The sequence below is a fragment of the Achroia grisella genome, unplaced genomic scaffold (genome assembly GCF_030625045.1).
Source record: "Achroia grisella isolate CSIRO2021 unplaced genomic scaffold, CSIRO_AGI_Agris_v1 utg640, whole genome shotgun sequence".
NCBI lineage: Eukaryota > Metazoa > Arthropoda > Insecta > Lepidoptera > Pyralidae > Achroia > Achroia grisella.
Genome location: NW_026712977.1, coordinates 2,940,225 through 2,965,855, shown reverse-complemented (window position 1 = coordinate 2,965,855; position 25,631 = coordinate 2,940,225). Strand labels below are relative to the sequence as shown.

Genomic DNA, 25,631 nt, shown 5'->3' with positions numbered 1-25,631 from the left:
ATGGTCTCGATTTAGTGAAACGTTATATCACCTATTCGCTTACCGCCGTACATTTGTCAAGATAAGGGATAGGACGAGCGGATGCCAACAATACACACTATTTTGAGTTCGCGTCTTTGTGTACAGAGTATCCATTAGGTAGCCATATGGATGCTCGTTTCAATGCTATCTATTCAAATTTAAGAGAATATTATCAAACTTATATAGATTGTCGCTGGATACATATAATACTAAGCACATATATATAAACATATAAAATTGGGAATTGGTTCAATGATGATTTTACAAATGTATGGTATTATATTAATGATATTCTTTTAGTTTTTCTAAGTATGAAAATATAGAAGAGTCTATCTGTTAATAAAGACATAACTAACTGTCATTATTTACAGTTAGTTTTGTCTTTATTAACTAACACAGACATCAGATTTCTATCTGTAATAATACGTAAACTCTTCTCTATTTTTATACTTTGAAAACTAAAAATAATATTATCAACAAATTGATAAAAAACTAAACATAATATCACTGTTTGACAATAGATTATTAAGTTTTTTAAACGGGGCTTAATTTAAACAGTTCTCAATTCTATATGTTTTTCATAGGTCAAATAGTAGGTGTTAATAATCTCAACAATGAAAAAGAACATGAAGTTGTTATAGCATGTTTTAATTCTTAATTGCCTCGTTATTTACAGTTGCGTTTGTATTCGTACTTCACGTGCCTATAATGCACTTTCACCCTCCTACTATGCAGAAAATGAATCGAGTGTATGAATGGAATTGAATCGATAAATGTCAATGGCAGATTGTAGAGGATGTGAATAAGCAATAAACAACCAACATTTGACAATACTTAAAATTAAAATAAAAGTACACCGATCATGTTCAAAATTACTGTACACTATTTTGGTAACATTGCAAAATCGCGTGCATACTTCCCTCACCTTTTAGTATTATAGCTATCTTAACTATTAGATATGTCGCCTTAGTTCTCAAGAATAGCAACGCATGTGTAAATCATCAATCACAATAACAGGATTCGGTCGGGACCGAAATTTTATCGTTGGTATATTTGCTATTTTATGTATATGAAAAACACTTTATTTATATGTATAGACTGCACATGTTATAGGAAGCAGCGACATACAAATACAGCGACCTTAATTAGTGTAGTCACAGTGATTCTACAGGTTGGTGCCACAGGTTGCGTCTGCAAGTTATTAACGGCCCTAGAATAACTCTTGCAGGCTTGGAACCCCTGTCATACGTCTCCCCCTTATTTAACCCCGCCCCCTACACCCCTCTATTGATGTCAGATTTGCGTGCGCCCCGCACGAGTCATTATTCTTTGTTTTTTAATATAAAATCATTTATCACAAAAGCAACAGCCCGTAGTATAATGCCTTCTAGTTATGGTTGTGTCACTCAATAGATTGTTTTTACTGGATACGATGTAGGCCTTACTAATTACTTTGGGATTCGTGGCATAGTGGTTTACTACCCCCGCATGAAACACTAAAGGTCGTGTATGCGAATTAGATTAGATACCAAAAAGCTTTGTATGTCTATTTATATTTTTAACTGACTCCACGATGATGGAATCGCCGATATCAAACTATTGAGAAAGAAATGATTGTAGGCACACGCCTTGCTTGCTACGTTTAATTCAAATATTCGGCCAGTGTTTAAATTCAACATAAAATAAATTTGTATACACTTTTTGAAAACCTTATCTTGACGAGGTCAATTTATAAAAAAAACTATAGTGTTGATCCATAGTTGTAAAAACTGTACTTAGATAGAATAGTAATACGATAATGTTTTTTTTTTGTGGAATAGGGACAAACGATCTTGTGGAATTTTCTTGAAGACATCAATATCATATCGGTTAAGAAATACAATAGCTAAAAGGTGATATTACTTCCTGCTATCGGCCAGAAATTAACGATCTTAGTGCAAATATTGTTCAATAAATGCTAACAAAAGCATAATGTCATTAAAACATAGTTAACCACACGGCGACTCTCCTAGTTGACCAAAATTGTGTACAAAATTGTATTGGCGGGCAAATTTAAAACAATTTACTCAATAATAGATGGTAAAGCTACTACAGTAAAGCACTACGCTAAGCGAGAAGCAAACGCCAAAATTGAAGTGTATCGGATTAAATTAAACCTTGGCCGTAAGGCGAATTCAAATTAACATCGCTATCGTATACCCCTTGCCGGGTTATTAAGTGATTTAGCGGCGACTACGGAGGTACAAGAAATTGATCGTGTTGGTGAAGTATTTGCTTCAGACGAAATACAGACTTAGACTACATTTTATGCGAGATAAACATTTTAATTTGTATTTCATTTATTTACATTGCGGTATCCTTACTAATAATTCAATAAATAAACAAATTATTCTTTTACGTGACTTAACATTCTCTGGTTTTGATATTAAAAAATCTATATTCTTAGTCTTTAAGCCACCAAAATATTATTCCCGTGTTAAAGTGTTTTTGATTGTTGATATTTCTTAATTTTTTCTGCCTCAGAACTTATTCTATATGAAACGATTAGATTTGTTTTATTCTATTTTTATTGATGTTTTATGTATTTCGATATAAATTTGAACAACATTAGACTGACCAGTACTTTTTGAGTTATCTTTAATAACGCGTTTGTAGTCGGTTTATCGTGGACTGAACGCGGTATTCTTTTCTGATTCTTTATGATAAAGGATAAACTTAAAACAATGATTGCATTCCAGTCTGTATAACGTGCTCTCGTCTAGTTACTCAAAACCTTATATTGACTGATGTTATTTGTTTGCGCACAGGTTACACCGAGGAGCAGCCTTCCACGCAGTTCACCGCCCAGCTGCCGAGCGAGGTGAGCCCGGCCCCCGCCGGCCCCGGCCCCGCCTCTCAGCCGGCACCTCAGCCTCTCTCCTATGCTCTTCTGCAACTCTCCGCCTCTGACTCAACCGAATCGCCCTTCCTCCATGTGCAGCTCCAGTCTTCGCCTGTCTCCCCTCCCCCGCCACCGGCGAGCGGCAAGTCCATCTCTATGTGTTATACCAGCACCGGTGCTCTTCTCTCTTTGCCGCCGAAAAAGAAGGATATTTATCGCCCCTATTGCCTTGGTGACCGCGCCGCCCACCTAAATCGAGCCGAAGAAGATCTTAATGCAGCTCACGCTATCCTCGATCTAAGTCAGCATGCTGTCTTCCTGAGCACGCCACGGGCGGAGCCCGCTCCACCCGAACCACCGCCACCACCGCCGCCTCCACCGGATCCTCCTGTTCAGGAGCAAACAACCGAAAGACCGCGTGAGACTGTCGCCTATACCTACGATGCGTTTTTTGTCAGTGATGGTAGATCGAAACGTCGCAATTACGCCAGCGCGCCTGTAGAGAGCGCCGAACAACCTGAAGCCAAATCTAAGTACACTTGCAGCGAGTGCGGCAAGCGATATGCGACATCATCAAACTTGTCGCGACATAAGCAGACGCATCGTAGTCTCGATTCAGTGGCAGCCAAACGCTGCGGTGAATGTGGTAAGGCGTACGTATCTATGCCTGCGCTTGCGATGCATGTGCTGACTCACCAGCTTTCACACGTATGCGGCGTTTGCGGTAAGTTATTCTCGCGGCCATGGCTGTTGCAAGGTCACCTACGCTCCCACACAGGCGAGAAGCCCTATGGGTGCGCCCACTGTGGGAAAGCGTTCGCTGACCGCTCCAACTTGCGCGCTCATATGCAAACTCACTCAGCCGATAAGAATTACGAGTGCTCTAGATGTCATAAGACGTTTGCCTTGAAAAGTTACCTTAATAAACATCAAGAGTCGGCATGCGTGCGCGACGAGGACTCGCCGCAACCAGAAGCACCTCCATCTGCATCCGGCTAGCCGCCATCACAGTCGAACCGAGCCGACGCAACTTGGGACCGTAACAGAGGCCGAATGGTTTACATTTAAACGTAAAGTATTAATATGAATTTAGCTTGTTAGCGTAATATATATTAAATATACAAAATTAAACAGGAGTGGGCGCGTCCGGCGACATCAACGAAGTGATCGCCGGACGCGCCGTAACTATATCGAGCAACGTTTCGCAAACAACGAATCATGTACGACCCCTTAGAGCCGCGACCGCCGCGCCGTGGCAATAGACCGTAGCGACAGACGTCCCGTTAACGTTAACTTTCAATTATGTACATACTCGTCGATAAAATATACCCTTATATACATAGAAGTAATGAAATATGAATGAAACTAATATCTTTTGTAGGTGATTTTACAACCGCAATGTAGGTTAGAGAGTATTACAGTGTAAGTTTAGCGTTGAGATGCGAGAGCCGAGCGCCGAACTCGTCGGGGGAGTCGGCGGAGCGGCCGAGCGAATGAGCCCGAGCGCTGCCGCGCGCCTCCTCCGTTTCGGTGAGGAACTTGCCAAAACTTTCCGTCCGAAGCTCCGCGCACACGCCGCCGCCGCCGCGCCGCGCCCGCGCCTCTCTCGCGCTACTCCCGCGCCACGCACGCACTACCAGCGCGCCGCCTCGCGACAGTGCCTTAGCAGTAGCGATGGGTGATACGAGCATTCTGTTTTATACAAGTTATACATTTAATGTCGAAATATCGCTGATCAAAGTAGCAAACATTTAATGAAAACAAACAAATTTATTAACATAACAGCTAAAACACATAGTATGGACATTTTGCCTCATAAGTAATAATTACAGTAAATTTGAAATAAACAGTAATTGAAATTGATTAGTACTTTGAATATTCAGCTGATTCAAGTTCTGATCAACAATTTTAAGACGAAAACTATGACGTATAATATGATATGTGCTTTATCACTCACCTCTACAGAGAGCGGCGATCGCGCGCCAAAACCGCTCCGCCGCCGACGTACCGCAGCATAAACGCGAAAATAAATAATTTTTAATATACATAATATTTATTCATATAAGCAATATGAGGAAATAAAAATATATCTAATAAATATATTATAATTTCAAACGAAAGGAGACCTTAACACATCTTAGCCTTGGTTCTAAAACTAACTAGATACGTCTACTTTGAATTTATTTCCATGAATTAAAAATATGAAGATCAGTCAGTAATACAATCCGCTAACAATGAGTTATTTGCGATAAAAACTATACCAAGATCGTGAATGAAAAATATATTTAATTAATCGAATCAAGTATTCTATAATATGTCCGTTATAAATTAAAAATAAAAACAAAAAATATTTTTTATATAAAATATATAATATTAGTACAGATGTTCAATTAAAATTTGCCGGTTGAAGATATATGCGACGAGAATTACTAATCCCTATTTGATATACCTTAAATAGTTATTTTCGTTTAAGGCCAAATTATTGCAAACTTGGGTAACGTTGTATTTAATAGATACCGCAAATCTTAATATATCGAACTTATTTAAAGCAATAAATTTCTAAACAAAGCAAATAGATAATATACCAATTTCTAAGTTACCCAACATAAGGAAATTCATAATTGAACAAATAGATACGGTAATGTGCTCGGACAAATATAGGTATACATATAGAAAATTGTGAGAAACGCGCGGCGGCGGTAGTGCTATGCGGCGAAGGCAGGGGCACAGCCGCAATCATTCCTTACAGCGAGCATGCCTTTAGTTGAGCGTGTTACTAGTGACAACTCAAAACGTAACTGGCAATAAAATAATTTAGGCTAAGGTAGTATTAATAATTAGATTATGAGGCGAACACGAGGTGTTCGGTGAGAAATGGGTATTCGAGAAGCAATAATAATGTAGGAACACAAAGTCGCGCACCGCTGTCTATTAGACAGAGCTGACTTAACCCTGTAGTACCGTAGTATTATAGCGCCCCTCTAGTAGCATAGGCTTCGCAGGTGAGCCCTTACATATTTATTATACTATCACACTATGTAGCACATCATCCAAGTCGACCTAACAATTTATATTTAAATTACTTAGTAGAAATACTATCACGAGATTAATTTCTTTTATTACTTTTTTTTAATTGTAAATTTTACTAATTGAATGATTATGTTTATTTTAGCAGCACTCAGCATTTTATTTTAGCATTGATTTTTATTCCCAGTTAAGTCATTTATATGTCTTATTAATTTCGAAGTAAAGACAGTATGTAAAAAAAAAGTTAAGTTGACAAAGTACCTGTATTAATATTCATCGAAATGGATAGAGTTATTTCCGATATGATATTATATATAATTTATTTAAAGTCCTTTACCGAAATGATAGAGTAATAATGCTGTAACTGACAACCAGTGGGCAATACTAGAAAATTCACACATGAATAAAAAAAACAGCACACATGTGTGGTTTCTGCCAAGCCAATGCTACTTATAGTCTATTAGCTAGTGCCTCATAAGTCAATTCGTCTTTGGTGGATTTCATTTGAACCCTGTCAATTAACTGAAATCTTTTAAAAAGACAAAGTTCCTGTTATTTATTAAATTTTCTCATACTTTAAGAGAAACCACAGTGTCAATGTTTTGGATAGTACATAAATTCTTTTATGAAGTCATATTTTTTAATACGTATTTAATAATGTTGTTCTAATTATTTCTAAAATGTTGATAATATATTTATTACGTTGTGTTGAAAAAATCTAATCATTTTGCTGGTATTTTGTAACGATGTACTTAGTTGGAAAAATACAACAGATACCGTTTAAAAAAAATTAAAATAAGATAAAAAAATATTACTTAACGGTATGTTTAACCCACATTCTTACAATAATTCTAACAACCACTTCGATAGAATTCCAGCAAATGCATTAGTTGACCTGTCAAGTCATATTATTAATCATTATACCTAACTGACAAAAAGTCCTAAAGAGGCACTTTCTTGACTTTAGTGATTATATTCCCTAATCAAAGTATTCCTATATGTAGATGTAGTGCCACATTTTAACTTTACCTATATAACTATACTAAATAGGTCCTCTCACTTAACTACCTATATATTTATTTAAAAAAAATAGGCTTTACCAGACAAAGGTTGCGCGTAATAAGCAATATATTGTAATGATAAGCAATAAGAAGGTAGAATTTATGTAGTGCATAATAATTTATTTATAAAGGATTTTTGTAGATTTTTAGATATTTTTGGTGCTTTGGAGTACTATATTGAAATTTTTAATGAACGAAAACTACATCGAATACGATTATGCATGTATCTATTTATATATATATATATATTATATAGAAACAGTTTTTTTCGATAATGTATTTTATTACGGTGATGTGATTACGTAAACACTAATTGTCGGAAACTGATAGACTTAATATTTTCACTACTGTGAATGGGACTAATCTTTTATACATACATGACATAAAATATTCCCAATGTAATGAAGGCCTTTTATGTCTATAAACTATCTAACTATCTTTCTCCAGGTTTCGTAACAAACACGCCCCTCAAATGTTTCATTCTAGTATTGAGTTTTATATATATACATATATATATATATATATAACTTTCATCTTTGTTTAATTTATCTCGCTATGTAGACACTCTAGTTCTATCTCTTGTACTCCTTCGCAAATATTCCCTTCGAAATAATGATTCTATATATTTATCGTCTAATCTAGCTGTCCCATCGTTCGTCTAACGTAGAAAATGCAAAATTAATAGCTTAAAGTGAAATAAGAAACTAAAACGAGATATTTTATTCAAATATTTATACTAACGTTATTGTAGTATGTATACAGATAATTAAGCATCTACTTAATGAATAGTTAACGAAACCAACTTATATACAAAATTCTATACATTTAATTGTAAATATATCCCTGTGTACCAAATTTCCCTTCTTTACAATTTTTGTAGGTGTAGTGTTACAACTAACTTTATAATTATAGTGATTAACAGTTATGTAGATAAAATGTTAAAAGTCAACTAGACTTCATACATTAGGTTACACGTACTGTTAACGACCTGTTACAATTTGCACTACGTTAATTTATGCATAATAGCATATTATTACGTCCCCAAGCCCTAAATTACGTATTCACGCGAGAAAATTGCTATACAACCAACTACGTTTATTTTACTAAGTTTATTTTTTCTTTAGTAACACTCCATTAATAAATTACAAAAATTACTTCGACACGCCTACAAATCGCAGTATCTGATAAATATTTTTAGAGTGTGTAATACTGGATAATATAATAAAAATGGAGTTACCTATAAGAAGAATAAAGGTAGCATTCGACAAATCGGTATTGACATGCTACGAAGACAGGTGCTCCCTGTCGACAACCACACCAACCGTTCAGATACGATTCTATTGGTATTTTAAGAGCTACGTAAGTCGTAGGCCCTGTCGTACCTACCTTTATTATGATTTATGATATTGAAAACATCCTATATTGTTTTTGGGGCTAAAATGGGAGACTATCATATTGTTATCTAACTTTCAAACTATGTACAATTAATACATACATACTTTGGAGTTACCATACTACACGTTTTACATCCATAATAATTAATGATAAAATGAAGATCCTGTGATCTAGAAATGTATCGGTAGTTTAAAAAACAACACTACATTGCCTACTAACAATTTGTAGGTCTGTATTGACGTACCTAATGTCAACGACAATCAAAGAAAGTTGGAAGTTTTGTAAAATCTAACAGCCTGAACGTACTCGTATTAAATTTAGATACGCAATACATATAAGAAAAATAATGTTACTACTATATTATATATATTATAAGGACGCAAAAGCAGTGATAAAATTAACAATGTCCAAACTAGCAATATTTAAGCAATAAAAACTAGATGTACTTATATTATAATAATTAGATAATTGCAGTATAGCATTAGAAATTAAAGGTTATAAGAAAAGCAATATTAAAAGCAATATTATTAGAATTAGTTGTGGATTGATCGATGCATTGACGTAATATTATTCCGCTATTTGTAAGTAGACTGCAAAAAGGTGATATTTTAGACTCTTTTCTTTGTACGACGTTAATGGTTGGTTTTAGGTATATATCTAATAACAACCCATTATGGGAGAATTATTGATTGTATTAAATGAAGAAGTTCGCATATTTCAAATTTACGCGTGAACACAAAATTATATTGAATAATAGATAATATTACTATAATGTGATTTTAAGAAATTCAAATCCTGCCGATATGTAATCCAACATTTGCAATATCGAAAATAAGAAAATTAAATAACAACGCAAATAAATGTTAAAGATATTTTATACAAAACAATTAAAATACCGAAAATTTAAAATGAATTATTTTTAATTACAGCTCTACATTCCTTTTTAAACAATATGATCGTTCCAGAGATGCCGTTATTTAAAATGTTTCAATTAATCAAAAAATGCTGTTCAAAAAATATATAACAACAAACAACAGGAAGCACGCGCATACATAATTAAAATAGTTCATTATTCCCCAAAAAAATACATTTACAAGTAGATTTAATATTTTTAATCAGAAACAAAAATTAATTAACAGTTTAAAAGACACGCCCACGAGGTTTATAAATTTAGCGTAACTATATATTTCAAAAGGATGACTTACAGTAGTATTAAGGAATCTAGGGGAATATTAAAAGAATTAAGTATTAAAGCCTCCTTATTGGATAATAAATATTTAACAAAACGTACCGTAGCATTACGGACTGTCCTGAAAGTTAAATATTTATAAAACCCTTGAAACATCGAGAAAAGATTTTAGAATGAATTGGAAAACGATAGCAATAATCAATGTAACAACGAATTGTTTTAATTTTAAAAGTTTATTTGCGTACACAACGAATATTTGTATACAAGAGTTTTCTGTGGCAGACAGCATACGGAGCGAAATTAGTTTTAGAAGATGTACTTACTAGGCGACAAATGTGCGTCGCAGAAAACTCTTCATTTGTTATTTTATTTACGATTTGATAATATTTAAGTGCGATTAGTGGTTTAAAAAAGTAAGTTATTTACCACATCGTAGTATATTTGTATGTAATTTTTTTAAATAAATATTACCTTTGTTAAATTGTAAGAAACTATTTGGTCGTTTTAGTTGTTTGCTATTTTTATTTAACTCGATGCGTAGATTGCAAACGAGATTCTAGTCATAGAGTAGACAGTAGAGGGTCTAGTCAGATAGAAGTCGACTAATAAACATATTTATACCACTAGTAGTAGAAAGAGAGGTGATTATTACGATATGTGATGCATCGCGTAGAATGTGAGCGTGTGTAGGTAATATTTAGAAAGGTATTCTAGATTAGGCACAGACAAGACGGAAGAGAATATTTAACTTAGTATATTAAGTTGGCCTTACAATTATTTGGATAAGTGAGTAATGGAATTGTTTAAACTTTGAAGTACGTGACAGTTTAGTTACATACTCACTTTGACAAAATGGAAGTGTTTGGTGTGTTCATGCATGCGTCGCGATTTGGCTACAATTTTTGTTTCCACTATAATTGTATTTTAATTGTTGTGATAAATACCAAATAATAATTCACTAATTCCAATGCGTATGTAGAACGTACAGTCTTACTGATATACTTTAAAATATTTCGTCAAATACATGATTAATAAATTCAATGTGACTTACGGTTACAATCGAGCAGCTCATAAGCACGCCAAACGTTTCAAATACCATGTCTTCAAGATTTGAGTCTTATTTTTGATAGGTACAGTTAGCTTCATACGGATTCCATAGTGGGTCATAATATAACTATTAGGAAGCATAAATTTATAATTATGTACACTATAAGAATAATATCATTATTGTCAAAAGTCATTATTACTGTATTAAAAACGTATTAGTATTTTAAATAACTGAACTATGTGATATTTAAAACAAAAACTAATTTTTACTTAGGTCGTTAGAATGATTTGATATTGAATATTAATAATATGGATGCAAAGAAATAATTTACTTTGTCACGTACGAATATTTATGAAGCCGACTGTACTTATCGATTATACAGACCGTATTACATGGACTACAATTTTTCTAAGAGTAATAAAAATTCCAGTGATTCTAATTAATATGACCAATAATATCGGGGATGAATGTCATTTTGTACTACTACGTAGTTAAAAGAACTACTAAGACCAATAATGCACGCTAGGGCTTACATAATGTACTTGTTATAAGTACATTCGATTTTATATTTCCGAAACCAATTCGAGATACATTTGGAAAAATCTTTAAGGTATAAAATTACCAATACATGTTAATTGGAATTAAACAATCTAGATATACATAGATTATAAGAATCGGAATTTTAATCTTTTGAATTATGCGCACAGACTTTGTTTGCCTTCCTATGACATTATTAACCGTATTAACTATGGACTTTAACTTATAATTTTACAAACATACTTAATATATATGCCTTAAACAATAACTAGAGCCATGTGTAACTTATGCATTTTACAGAAATAACATTCATTTATACTATTAGATAATAGATACATACGACAAAGATTACCTATTAAATTGTAATTATGGAAACCAACTTACTATCTTATGCAGTACTCAATAAGTAACTGCTACCTACAAACTAGTAATTGCATTAGATTATAATATTATATTAGAGTCGGCAACTGTATTCGATTAAGTCATTCTCAATACATTAAGTTGGCAAATATGTATACCTTTTGTTGGGTACAAATGCCTTTATTCGTACCCATTTCAAGACATACTTCTACCGGATGACTTTTTTAATTGGCGGAAAAAAATGTTTTATAAAATTATATTTTATGTTCTTATATACACTTTTCAGAATTAGTATATTAGAATATGAATAAATGATTTTCTATTCTATTCTATTTTAGCGTTTATTAACAAAATGTAATTTTTTTACTATATACTCACTTCATATTTAAAAAAAAATAACTTTCTAACATACTTCGAAGGTTTACAGAAATAAAATGTTGTATTTTTTAACATTTGTTCAGTCAGGACAATGGAACTGTACTTCTAGTGCTTATTCTTTATATGGCGTACCTGCGTATGGCGTTGCTCTAATTTTATCCAAACGACTAAAAAGTCATACGGTATACAGAAGGTTTAATTTAGTTAATAGCTAATAGAAATTTTAAAATATTTAGAGGTTCAATCCGCTACAAATGTAGTTGACATATAATTAACACGAATCAAACTAACGAATATAGCCGTACATTATAACCATTTACGTAGTTATAGTAGATATTTAATATCCAACAAATACAAACTATATACAAAATATAGCAATAATCATTTAAAGTAGAATGTCAATTTTTTATTCACTTATTCCTTCCTAATAAGCAATTACGTATATACCAAAAGTACCTACCTATTAGTAAGTAACAATGCATGAAATAAAATATAATTATAGTAATATAGAGTAATATAGTATATTTAATAAGTATAAATGAGAATATTATTCAACCGTTGCATTTGATATGTCGAAGCAACATTACGTTCAAATTGCTTACAATAATATTTTCATTAGGACGTGAAAATTTTAGTTCATACAATAACTATTGAAACAATTAATACCCTTATTCATAAAAGAAATTAGGACCTCCTACAACCTTTCAACTTTTAGGTACAAACAATTTTTGTCAATTTCTAGAAAATGAAAAATAACAATTAACAAGAAAGTATTTGGAACACGTCCGGGTTTGTTATGAATAAGGGAGTTTTGTATTATCGGTTATAAGTATAGGTTGCCATTATTTAGCTAATATAGGCTTTCATTGATTATTATTATTTAATAGTATTACAAAAATTAAGGTATTTGAATTATTGTACTGAGTTTTATGTACTATGTATTGTGTTTGCATACACTACTTAACTGTAACTTAAAATAAGTACCTAGGGTCCACTGCGTTACTTTATAATGTAGGTGTTGCCTAGATAATGTAGACATCATTGTGTATGTCAGGTTGTCACTCAATTGATGTGACGTCACATGGATGGAAATTCAATGTAGTTGGGTTAGATTTCTGTTATAATGTCTTTACTTTTAATTTAAAACATTTTATATTCATTACTGAATTAATAATAGTTTCCTGGGTTATTAGAATGTTAATTGCACAGATTAATTAGGACATTACGTAATGTACTTTGCTTAGATTAAGGCCGTAAAAGAAAATATCGTTTGTGAATTACTTAGTTTTTATGTTTCACTTGTATTAACATAGGATGGTAGATATATTCAACAGCCACCGCCAAATTAAATAATATTTCAATTACCTATATCTATCGTCAATATTGGTTTAATTATTGTTCGTTGGTTAATGTGCAGACAACTGAATTTCGCGCCATAAAATAAATAAGGACTGCCACAATATTTTACACCCTCAATCGGTCTGTACATTAAATTTACACATAATTTGAAAAAAAAGACAATGGCTGTATGATCATAGTGGTTAGTCATTCCCAAAGGGATAAAATAAACCAAACAAAAAAAATATAGCATTATCTTATAGTCCTGTGTAGTCCGAGCTCGTACAGAGTAAGGACTTAATCACCTTTTCATAAATAAACAACAGAATTGCATTACGCTGTATACACGAAACCGTAGCAAGTCACTGAGGCTGGCTATGAAGGACAAACCTCTATAAATAAATAAAAGTACCTTGTCTGTACGAGCTCTAAATTAGTCTAATAGTATTATACGACTAAACATTGTTTATATATTACTAAACATAACTGCATTTTGAAGTTTATACGAATACAAAAGTGTTTTAGCAACAAACGAAAAGATGTTCACGGGCGATATTATATGCGGTCTTATCTGATGTATTATTATCATAAAATAAGTAGAACGATTTGGATGTAATTTAATTTTAATGTATTAAAATATTTTTTATTTAAATTGGTGTCTTTTATGTCGTTTTATTTAAGTTGGTGTAGCAAGTTGGACCAATATGAATACTATAACAAATCTTAAATTATGTGCTTGGTTGAAATTTAATTCTCATACATTATATAGCTATATGATTAGATGATTCTTTTAAAATTATTATGATGTAATGCACAAATACTTACTTTAGTTATTCAAATATGTGAAAATTAGTGAAACCTAAATAATTTCTAGTATATGATTAAGTTTGGTATCTTTGGCTGTACGTTATTAAAATTACGTTGCATTGGAAGTTGTTTTGTTTTACTCATAAAAATAAACTGTATTGTATTATAACCCGTATTTTATTCAATACTACCTACATAACCACAGGAATTATAATGACAATAATAATCATCGTTGAACCCGCACAGCACTATTCAGTCCCAACCTAAGCAGAGCTATTATGGGTACAATACAATTATAGATACTTATATCAATTGAAATATTTTGGTTTTGTAATACATAAATAGAAAACACCCACACAAGTATACACAAGCATATTCAAAAAACCAAATGTATGCATCGTGCGAGAGTCGAATCCGTGAATTCGATTTGTATGTAGATTTTACATTTTTTTCCCCTTTTAGTACAGAGACGCGTTTATGCGATAGGTTAAAGAATCTGTACCTTCGAAACGAGTCAGTCAGAAAAATTTTGTGGTTTAGATAAATAAAATCTGCTTACAACTTCGGTACACAAATCTTAATAAAGAGCATAAGGGATTGTCAGTTATGGGGACTAGTGGACCTAATGCTTGCTAGAAAAGTCGATCTATTCATAAGGGCCCTAGGAACCAGCGTAGTATGTTGGGTCGCTATTCCTGGTGATTTATGGCTAATCTGACATCATGCTCATCTTAACAAAACAATAACAAAATACGCACAAAACGGCACCGTGTATTCAATGTACGTACCTACCTACAGTCGACTACATATATCTTCAAAGTTCAAAATCAATTTTCAATAACATGTACAGAATAACCATGTTGAGCCTAGATATCCCATCTAGGAATAATATCTTCGCAACATATTGTAAATGTATATCAACAAGATACTGGCAATCCACTTATTTATATATTTAGTGTATTATGGCGAATACCTATAGAACTTAAAAACTAATTGTCTAATACCCAGACTTAAGTTAGCCAACTCATGTGCGATTCATAAATCTACATATTATCTATATAGAAACGTTGTCATTAACAAATAACATACGATATATATTACTTACAAGCTACAATTATTGACCACATTGTCACCTATTTAAACTATCAAACATATGATTATACATACGAGACTAGATGACGTTATACAATTGATTACAGGACGTTATACAATTGATTACAGCTAAACAATTGGTGTCCAGTTTAAATTTCAGTAGTTATAAAAAATGCCTTAAGTTTAGGTCTTGTACCACTTATATGTGTTAAGCAAATTTCTATTACCCACGTTATTAGTAGAAATGTAATTGGATTGTTACGTACTGTAACACAAGGTATCAAAGTAACGCTAAAAAATCGCCGTCAGTCTAGTTCTTGTACCGTCTGTCTTAAGCACATTTCCATTGCCCACATTATTAGTAGAAATTACTAAAAATGTACATTCGATTGTTACGAACGTAGATGCAAGGTATCGAAGCAACGCTAGCTATGTGTAATTTCCCGTACAAGGTTTCCTAACGTACATTAACTGTGGAGGCTGCACACGTCAATGGCAGAAGTCCACGTACACTGTATTTCGAGTCTAGTACATTTGTAATTATTTTATTATTATTCTGTACTACAGGGGATCCTAAAGTTTATAATAATAATAATACCCCTGGACAATTCACACGTTATCTAGTTTCAAGGTAAGCAGTGCCTGTGTTATGGGTACTAGACAACTGATAAAAATACTGAGATATTTTTTATATACATTTATAACATACATAAAAACACCCAGACCAGATAGAAATAATTATGTAATAGCTAATAATTCATAATTATGGCGTAACCCTGATGACTATTCTACGGAACCCAGTTTGTTAACCACTGCTATAATAATACTAGGTATATAGTTTAAATTCAAAAAGAAATTTTAAATCTATAAACAGTACGAATACACTCTATAGATTAATATCGTTCCCATGAATTCTAAACAAAGGATCATTTTCGTTGTCCATTTTCTGTAGCGTAATAAATAAAATGACTTGTTTTATAAAAATACATACGTGGCCGATAATAATTTCGTAATTTACGGACGTTTCATCTGCAAAATCATAGTATATAATAATATATATAATAGTATATAATAATAATTCTATAAAAAAATATAGACATTTAATAAATGTCAACATTTTTTAAAAAGAATACACACATATATTTGACAAGAATATGGAGAAGTTAAAATCAGGTTGATTGTGATTAAAAATTTTAAACATATTCAGCATTTCTTTATTTCATTGCATATTACAAACAAGAAAACTTTATTCACTAATACATGATCATTCGAAAAATGACTGATTATCTACATGAAATAAACTTTTGAATAATTTAATGACGATCTCATGGTAATAATATAAAACTACTATAATTAAAATTGGTATTAATTAGGTATACACCACAAATATATTATGCCGAATTAAATTAAATTTAAAATAATATAATACTCAATAAACTTATTTAAACGATATAAAAGTGTAAATTGAGAGATATTGCCTAATAATCTCATATACATTTAAAAAAGTATCAATTACAAAAACATATCATGATTTCCGTATAAAACAATAATGTGAAACCTAAGTACAAATAAATAAAATAAAGATAAATATTTAGAACGAAACTTGAAATATAAACTTCGGTGTTTGGTACTACAGGAATAATCGTGAAGTTGCATTATTCATTACATCAAGAAAGCAACGAATTATATTTAACATTGAGTACCAAGCTCGTATAATATACCATTATTTTTATTACCATTTGTGCGTCATCTAACTATATGATTATTGTGAATTAAACATTAGAAATAGAAAAAGAAGAAACTGAATTAAATTATTATTGTTTTGTTGGCATAATGTGTGAAATATATATATATATTAGTAGTTGGTGAAACTCTAACACCGCGTCCACAGTACATTATATCAGTATTAAGTTTTATACATTTTATAAAACATTACTTTTATAAAAATATCACAAGTGTTTCTATCAAAAGATACGTTCTAAACACTATTTGAACTCATATTCCGGTGGTTTCGCGGAGTTATTAGATATATGAAAGTAATAAATTTTATATATATATTTATTGGTATACATAAATACCATGATTATTGAATATATTAGATAACGCTCAAATGGAGGCTATACGGAGAGTACATCTAGACGACTTCAATAGAATGACCATCTCAGATGGTAAATTAATATTTTTCCATAGTACACCAATGAGGAATATATTTATTGAAATATCCAAACACTAATGTAATTGCAACTGCTAACATCAACGTTTATTTGGATAAGTTATTTTCTGTACTTAAACTTGTAACAGTGAGTAAAAGTATAACAAATTTTGATCCACTCTCCATTGGGGCATTAGGTATTCATATAAAAGTCATCACAACAGTTATTACTAACATTCTAGTTTATCTTTCTAATATAGAGCTGTAAGCCTAAATACTTTACACGTATAACAAACTTCCTAAATTTTATTTTAGCAGGCAAAACATTAGGCACAACATTTATTAATTTTTCATATATTCATTTCAAAATTCTATATTTATTTGTAACCATTGATCATTGGTCCTATCAAAGTCGCCTATGTATATGTATACATGCTAGGGTGAGTATAAACTACAATCATGCGCATGCAACAATTACTATAATTAGATCACAGCTACTGTGACACTAAGTAACTATTGTTACATTACAGTAATTCATATTTTGTGGAGCAGTTCCATGTCTTGATACTCAATACATTGTTGTAGCACTCGTTTCTGAGCATATATCACGAATTGTGAATACTCACCCTTAAAAATACTATATCAGTCAAACATTTTCCTTCAGTAATGACTAACACCAATAATGCCCTCAACTTACGCCCGGTCCGAGCCATTCATAATAAAACTTATCCTAAATTAGCAAAACAACATAATTCTAACGATACATCACTACGTCGTTATGTTTGACTAGGATTCACAGTAGGCCATGGTTGTAAATTAACTTCATAAAGTTCGAACTATTATCTATATGAAATATAGTTTTACAACAAAAGTGATACATTTCTTCGAAACGACGCAAATGTTTTAACAGGTCACTTATTCGTTTTTAATAACATTCAAGAGTTTTATACAAAAACTGTTCTTTTACCTATTATTCAAATCTTATTATAGAGAGACACTCATTATAAGAGTACCACCAGAGTTGACTTGTAGCAGAAGTATATTCAACAGTCACCCACTATTGAAATACCATGTACCTGACCATCTACAACCATCGTCGTCTGCAAGTATTTAACTAATTCATCGTAACTACATCCTTACAAAAGACATGTACACAATTTTACCTATTATGAAATATGTAGGTATTTTTCCGAAAAAGTACGATCATCTGTTGATATATGTATATAGTGAGACTATATACATATCAAATACCTACGGCATATACATAGCAAATATCACAAAAAATGTGTAATTTCATAATATATAAAATTGTGTAACAATTGCCGTCGCTTTTATTAACATAATGTAAATTCGGTAGATATCGTCACTTGAGGACTATTTACTAGCATTAAAATTGTTCACTTATTATGCATTCCAGAAATAAATCACAAAATTTAATATACTCATTATCACATACTTATACTGTCTCTCAAATGCAATGCATGCTTTGAACTTGTATTGGACTGATGCATTGGACTAATGTAACATTACGAAAATTAATAGACCACTTTTAAAACTTTATTTTAATTATAACTTTCATAATTTTACAAAGTTCAATAATTCAAAAGCAAACACCACATTTTAATTGGAATCGTGTCGGTCAATATAGTGAATATCCTCGAGCGATAGATAAACCGTATGTACACACTACTCCAAATAACAAGCCCCATTTACTAGATAAACAAGCTCAAATTAATGAATCGGTGAAAGGGTTTAATTTTAAATGACATTATTAATTTTTTAAATAATATGCTTTATTTAATTCAAAGTCAAATTTAAAATTATTTATCAAATAGGATCTTTCGGCCTCTCGTGCACTTATTTTTATTAATATCTCTACCATTCATTTCGGTTAGTTTCTTAAGCTCAGAAGTGTAGCTGTTTTATGTTGTTCTATACATGTTTTACGTTATTATCAGTCAAATGGAACTTTGTAGTTGGAATAGAATGTATTTTAAGTATATAACACAATTAAATAATATGTTAATATGTTCAAACTTAAATTATATTTGCACCATTAGTTATTTGATAAGAGATTAAAATAATCTTAAATACACTCATATAAATAAACAATGTACAGTTGGGATCCCGGCTGAGTTCATGCTTCATTCCTACACAATCGTCATAAAACAAGCTATCAATACATTTACCGTCCAAGGGCTACCACAATAATTTACAATATATAAGTTATTACGTTCCTTTAGATAAAGAGAAAATAATTAAAGTTAATATTGTGATGTAGATGACAACCACAGCCGAAATTCGACAGATACTTCTATATATCTCTGCCACTAGAGAAATTTCATACAATACATATCTATTTATATTTTATTTATCATATTTTTTTTCTATACTAACAACTAACACTACTAAAATGAATTTGGTGGTTATATCTTGTACATTAATTCTATATGAGATTAAGCTTAGACCGGTCCGGCTAAACGGAAATAAATAAAATCTGCTCGAAAGCCGGCCGGTACTCGATGTATACAAAATGTATACAAAATGAGCGAGATAGTTTTACAAGTCAAAGCGCCAAGTAAATGTAGTCCAGCTAAAAAAGCATTTGATTAATATGAATGGCATATGTATTATAATTTAAACATAGTCCATGACGTGCCGTGCACTGCTTCTGTTCCAAGGAATGATCAGAACCGTGAAATTTGTACGTGACGTGACCAACACACACAAGTTATGTAGAGAGGTGACGGTTTCAACGCGTATACATTGCAAAAAATGCACTGCTTATATAGAAACAGTTGTTTAGTACTGTAGGTACTTGCAACTGTAGGTAACATTCTGCATCATACACGCGCACCGAATGACCTAAGGATGATGTGAATAGGTAACAAATGGATTTTGAAATACCAACTCCTAATAAAAACAATTCCTAATATAAATTGCCGAATGCAACCAAGCTCTAATTTGAAGTTGAAAATACTGACTCTCCACAAAAATCCGTGCATTTGGAAATGTATTTTTTTTTTCTTAATCATATATATGGCTTATTTTGATGTAAATTGAGAGTATCGAGAGTAAGCGGTGTACTAAACTGCTGGACCACCGTGGTCGTCAAATGTTTAAATCTAAAAAATCGTAAAGTTATATTGAATAAATTGGATCAATATGTATCGTAAATATAAAATCGTAAAAAATAATAGTATATAGGGGAAAGATAGTTGGAGACCTGATAATATTATTCATTAAGAATAACGGACCGATCTTTGAATTACCCTATTTGTCCATATAATAAAAATATTACACATTGTAAAAATAAAATCAGATCAATTCGTAAAAACATGTCAGAATTAGTAAAATTTTACTATATCAATGAATAAAATATTATTAACAAGTCAAAAATTAATAAAACACAAATGTATAGTCCAATAAACTTAAAAAAAGTCATAGATTTCTGATACATTCTCTATTTAAAAGAACAAAAAATACATTTCCAAGATGGCGTCCTATTCGTCAACAGCGAACAAGTTATGTGTCGATGGGTACCGCTGGTTTGGTTGAGGTACACACGTAAATGAAGTCTGTCTCGGAGTCGATGCGTGCTCGGCTAGCCTTACGTTAGGCGGTAGCAACTTGCCACACTATCAGGTGACTCTTGGAGGCCCGCTCAGCGAGCGAACTGTGACCACTGGACGACCCATCTTCCGCGACTATTACGCTATCTTCCATCTCAGAGTCGGCTGTTGGAAATTATTATTTTATTAATATATCTTGTCCATCTACATATTTAATCCGCGTAATCAATATCCTTTTCATTGAAAGAAATCCACTAGAGCCTAATTGTAGAATCTCTGATTTAAATCGTATTGGAGATTATTTTTATTCTGGTAGTTTTAGCAGTAGTTGAAGTATCTTGCACTTCTCCTTTGCTGACTTTACATTATACCGTAAAGTAAAAAACAAAAACTAATAAAATAAGGGTTCCATATATTTAAAGATAATTTCTAAATAGTTATAAAACCGCATATTTCGCCTGATAATAATAGGCTAAACCTGTGCGAAGCGGTAGGACAACAATGGGTTGATATGTCTATCACATAAAATATTTAGGTAAAAGGATAATTAATTCTAACAATAACTAATTACCCAGAGCTAAGCATCTCCAAAAACATGAAAGGTAATACTTTTCATAACAACGACACATTAAAAAACTTATCTACAAAATTAATTGTGAAAATAGCTGTATAATAATGCTACAAGTTAAAATCCCTAGGCCAAAGTAAACGGTTAACAAGTATTACATGAGTTTGTATAATTTAGTCAATATTTACAAGGTACCCATTGACCAATACTCTGCTACAGAGACTTGGGAAGTTAAAATGACCACATTAAATGTATATTTTTTTTAATTGAACCCAGCATACTGATGAACTCGAATAGGCAAGCGAAATAAATGATAATATTTCAAAGAAAGTGGCATTTTAAACGTTTCTTAGTCTCGTATAACAAAAATCTAGTTAATTCCTTAATATTTCTAATATATAAAAAATAATAATCTATAATAATTATTAATTTACTAAGAAATATTATTTATTTTAGGAATCAAAAACCGTTATTTCATGACTATGGTCAATGCGTATAACAACATACTATATTAGCAATATACACGTTAGAATTAAACATAGAATATAGAGTATTTTACAATTATAAAAGAAATAAACTAAACCTTACCTTCAATTAAAATAAATTATTTATTAGTACGAGCCGACATATTAAGCTGAATAAGCCAATGAATGACAATTCATGTCTGCGTGAACCAAGATATCTTCCACAGGTATTGCAATAGTTTGACCAAAAATAGTACTGTTTATGTGATAATGTATCCACGACCGTATAAGATACTTTCTCCATTTCATAGTTTGGAGAAAACTCTTCGGAAAAAACTTTACAACTACCTATGTTGAAACAAATAATATTGGGGTTATCTATCTCCATTTCACAATATTATACAATTTATACATATTTTTTTTAGGGGTTATTTGGGCTATTGCTTGGACCTGTAGCACTCCTACCTACATAGATCTATTGTGCTCGCCCGACTATTCCGACCGTATAATTAGGATATACCTACATATTCATATCCTTTTAATTTGTATAATATTATAGACATTATTGAATTTCAAAACAAAATTATAAATCAATGTTTGTACTTCAAACAAAAATGAAATACCTAAGCAGTTACTGCTGAATGGACCGGGGAATGAAAGAAGTAGTAAGAAAAATATTTCTTAAAGTCGATAGGGTATCGATATCTTAAAAAGAGCACGATACAAAAGTTGTTTTTAATACTACTTAAAGAATTTCACTTACCAAAGATTCGATACAACAGAATTCAACTCGCACTCAAAAGGACTTTTATAGTTTATTTTAAAAATGTATCGTTGTATTTATGAGAATGAATGGACTCAAGTGTGCTGTCAAAAATTACGAAGCGGACGCTGTTAAACTTTCCGATATTTTATAACTGATATTCTTCAATTTCAGACAAAAAGTCTCTTTTTGTCATTTTGTACATAAAAAAAGATTGGAAATAAAACTTTAAATCCTATAAAAGATTAAGCTATAGTTACATAACCTGGCAACATTTGTTATAATCAAGCTAAATTAATCAGAGATTATTGTTGTAATAAATTAATTTTAACTAAATTAATTAAAACATATTTAAAAGTGTCCAATACGTTCAACCGACTTAATAGAACGTTAAAAAATTGTAAGGGACGTGTAAAGACACAGACTGTAAATATTTCTGGTCAAACTAAAATGCGTAAGTGTAACATATAAAAGTTAGTACTTGTTAATGATTAGTGATGTAGTAATATCAAGCATTTAAATTACATGCTTCTTTGTAAAGATCAATAAAATAACGTACCGGTTCATCTATCGTATACTTTAATACTATCTCTTATATTATATCAGGTACGTTTACTTCTTTACAAATCTGCCAAACAATCAGGTGGGAGGCTGTATCTCGCACGTCATCGGCATTCTCTTCTAATGGCAAAAATAAAAAAAAAATAGGGGAAATTATAACTGGCCCTGCTACAAGCTATTTTTCAAATAAAATGCGATTTGTTAATTTGGAAAATAAAATTAATCACTATGCGATTCTATTAAATTAAAGTCGCAAAACATTTATATTTCATAATTTACATACGGTATCCACAAGAAGGCGTCTCTTGAGTTCATCACCTAAAATAACTTGCACATTATAATTTTCACGCATTTTAAAAGAAAAACACTGTATTTTTCAAATCAAACAATAGGCACTTATAAGTTATTTGACTGTCATATATTTTTAATATATCTCTAAACCAATAATATATATATAATATAAACGTACTTCTAAGCATAATGATATATGAAAAGCATAAGCACCATAACACTACTTAAAGCAAACTCGACCCATACACTGCATTGTAACTGGTAATATATCTATTACGTTGACAATGTTTACTGTATTTTATATCATACAGGGATCTCATTAACTTTGTAACTTCCTCACTCGAAGAACTTATTCCACGTGACCATGAATGATTGCCTATTCATTTCTAAATCTCACGATGATTGTTAAAGACGCAAGAAATGGGAGTAACAAATAAACAATTTTCGTATCTATAATATCAATAAGAATAAGGATAGGATTTAATAATAATTTATTTATTCATCTATACAATCACATACATTATATAAGTTTACAGATGCTATAATATCACAATAAAGTTGAGTACAACATTCCTATTGGGAAGTAGCAAGATTTTTCTTTATTATGTTGTAGGTAATTTAAATTATTACCTATTTTTATACCGTTCACAACTGTAAACAAGGCCTAGTGGCTGACCTGGAAAGAGGTAACTGCTATTTACAAGTTTAAACTGCATCTGATAGGTTTTTTTATGAAACTGGAAAAAAGGCAAACACGCTGACGGGCCACCTAATGATAATGTGGTAACATTAACATATCTATACGAACAGCTACGGACCTATCGTCATTATATGATGTACACGTAGTACCCCTAATGTTGCTATTCGAGATAATTAAGGTGTCATTCTTTTTTTCTCTGCTATATACTTTTAACCGAAACACAGCTCACAAAACCAGCTGCTTGTTGGCAAAAATAGATGAGACAGAAATGCCCACCTACATCAGTGAACTCAGTCTGCTCAGTAGTTAATCAGTGTGATATCTGAGACCCACCGGAGGCATCATAAGTATTACTGACTCAGTGCCAAACTTGCAGGATTTGAGTAAAGTCATTCTTTCGCTTGCTCCACACAGAGTGCAAGCAAATTGATTTGGCAGTAAATTAATAAAAAAACAGGATTCTCTCATATTCATTCTGATTTAATCAAAGTGGCCCCAACAGTAAAAAATTATTAATGTATGTATCTGGGTCGCTTGTTCAATTTAAATTGAAATATAGAACTGTATTGAACATTTTTATTAAATGTGATTATGATCAACAAAATCTATTAATAGTAATATAATATTTTTTACGTTCTAAGTTTTAATCAAGACGTTTTTAGTGAAATATAGATTTCTCTATTTATCTATACAAAAACCACTACTACTATTACTATTGTCTTAAAGGCACAAAGTTTCTAATAATAAAAAGTGCTTCTATTTCGACTTGAATCCCAGATATAAATAAGGCAATTGTGCAAATATGAACCTTAAGTATTCAACGTGCGAGAAAGTCGTAAATAATCAACCCTTACTAAGCGTAAGCTTTTCATACAGTTTGCGGAAGTATAGACCCGAAATAAACTATGCCACGTGCATATTGCTTGTTTTGAAGAATTTCTTTAGGGTCTAAGGTTTGCTAGTAGGATATTGCCAATTGGGCATTATTTTGTAAATAAACTTGCAGTAGAGATATAATGTTCCACAGACATATTACATATTATTCGATAAAATATGAGAACAATACCCAATCAGTATAAGGTAGGAGAATGAAGTATTAAATAACAGGACGAAGTTTACCACGACGATGAAGAATCAAACATTTTAATATTATTAGTGAAAATGAATGTTTAAATTTAATGTTAATGAATGTGATCATTATTAGTCATAGGCATTTTGAAAGCCATTATATCAAAAAGTAGGTTTAAAGAAAAATAATCATGTTAATCAAATTTAAAACATCAAAAAGTATAAAAGTATGAGAATGTACAATCTAAAATCTACACACACTAATATGTAAAATCTCAAACAATATCTTTTACTAAAAATGTACTGAAACTTTAGAATTAATATGAATAACTTGCCTTCTAAACGTGGCGATGTAACA

The 25,631-nt window shown here is 31.5% G+C and overlaps 2 protein-coding genes across 2 annotated transcripts in view; one reads left to right on the top strand and one right to left on the bottom strand.

Moving 5' to 3' along the window:
- The window catches only part of LOC131849202 (transcriptional repressor scratch 2-like), a 55,036-nt gene extending 51,135 nt beyond the window's left edge, over window positions 1-3,901 (top strand). The window contains exon 2 of the mRNA XM_059199213.1: window positions 2,829-3,901. Within this exon, the coding sequence (XP_059055196.1) occupies window positions 2,829-3,901 (1,073 nt within the window). The remainder of the gene's footprint in view (window positions 1-2,828) is intronic.
- A 16,617-nt stretch (window positions 3,902-20,518) lies between these two features.
- Window positions 20,519-25,631, bottom strand: part of LOC131849355 (JNK-interacting protein 3) — a 45,104-nt gene continuing 39,991 nt past the window's right edge. The window contains 1 exon segment of the mRNA XM_059199418.1: window positions 20,519-21,023. Within this exon segment, the coding sequence (XP_059055401.1) occupies window positions 20,902-21,023 (122 nt within the window). The 3' untranslated portion in view covers window positions 20,519-20,901.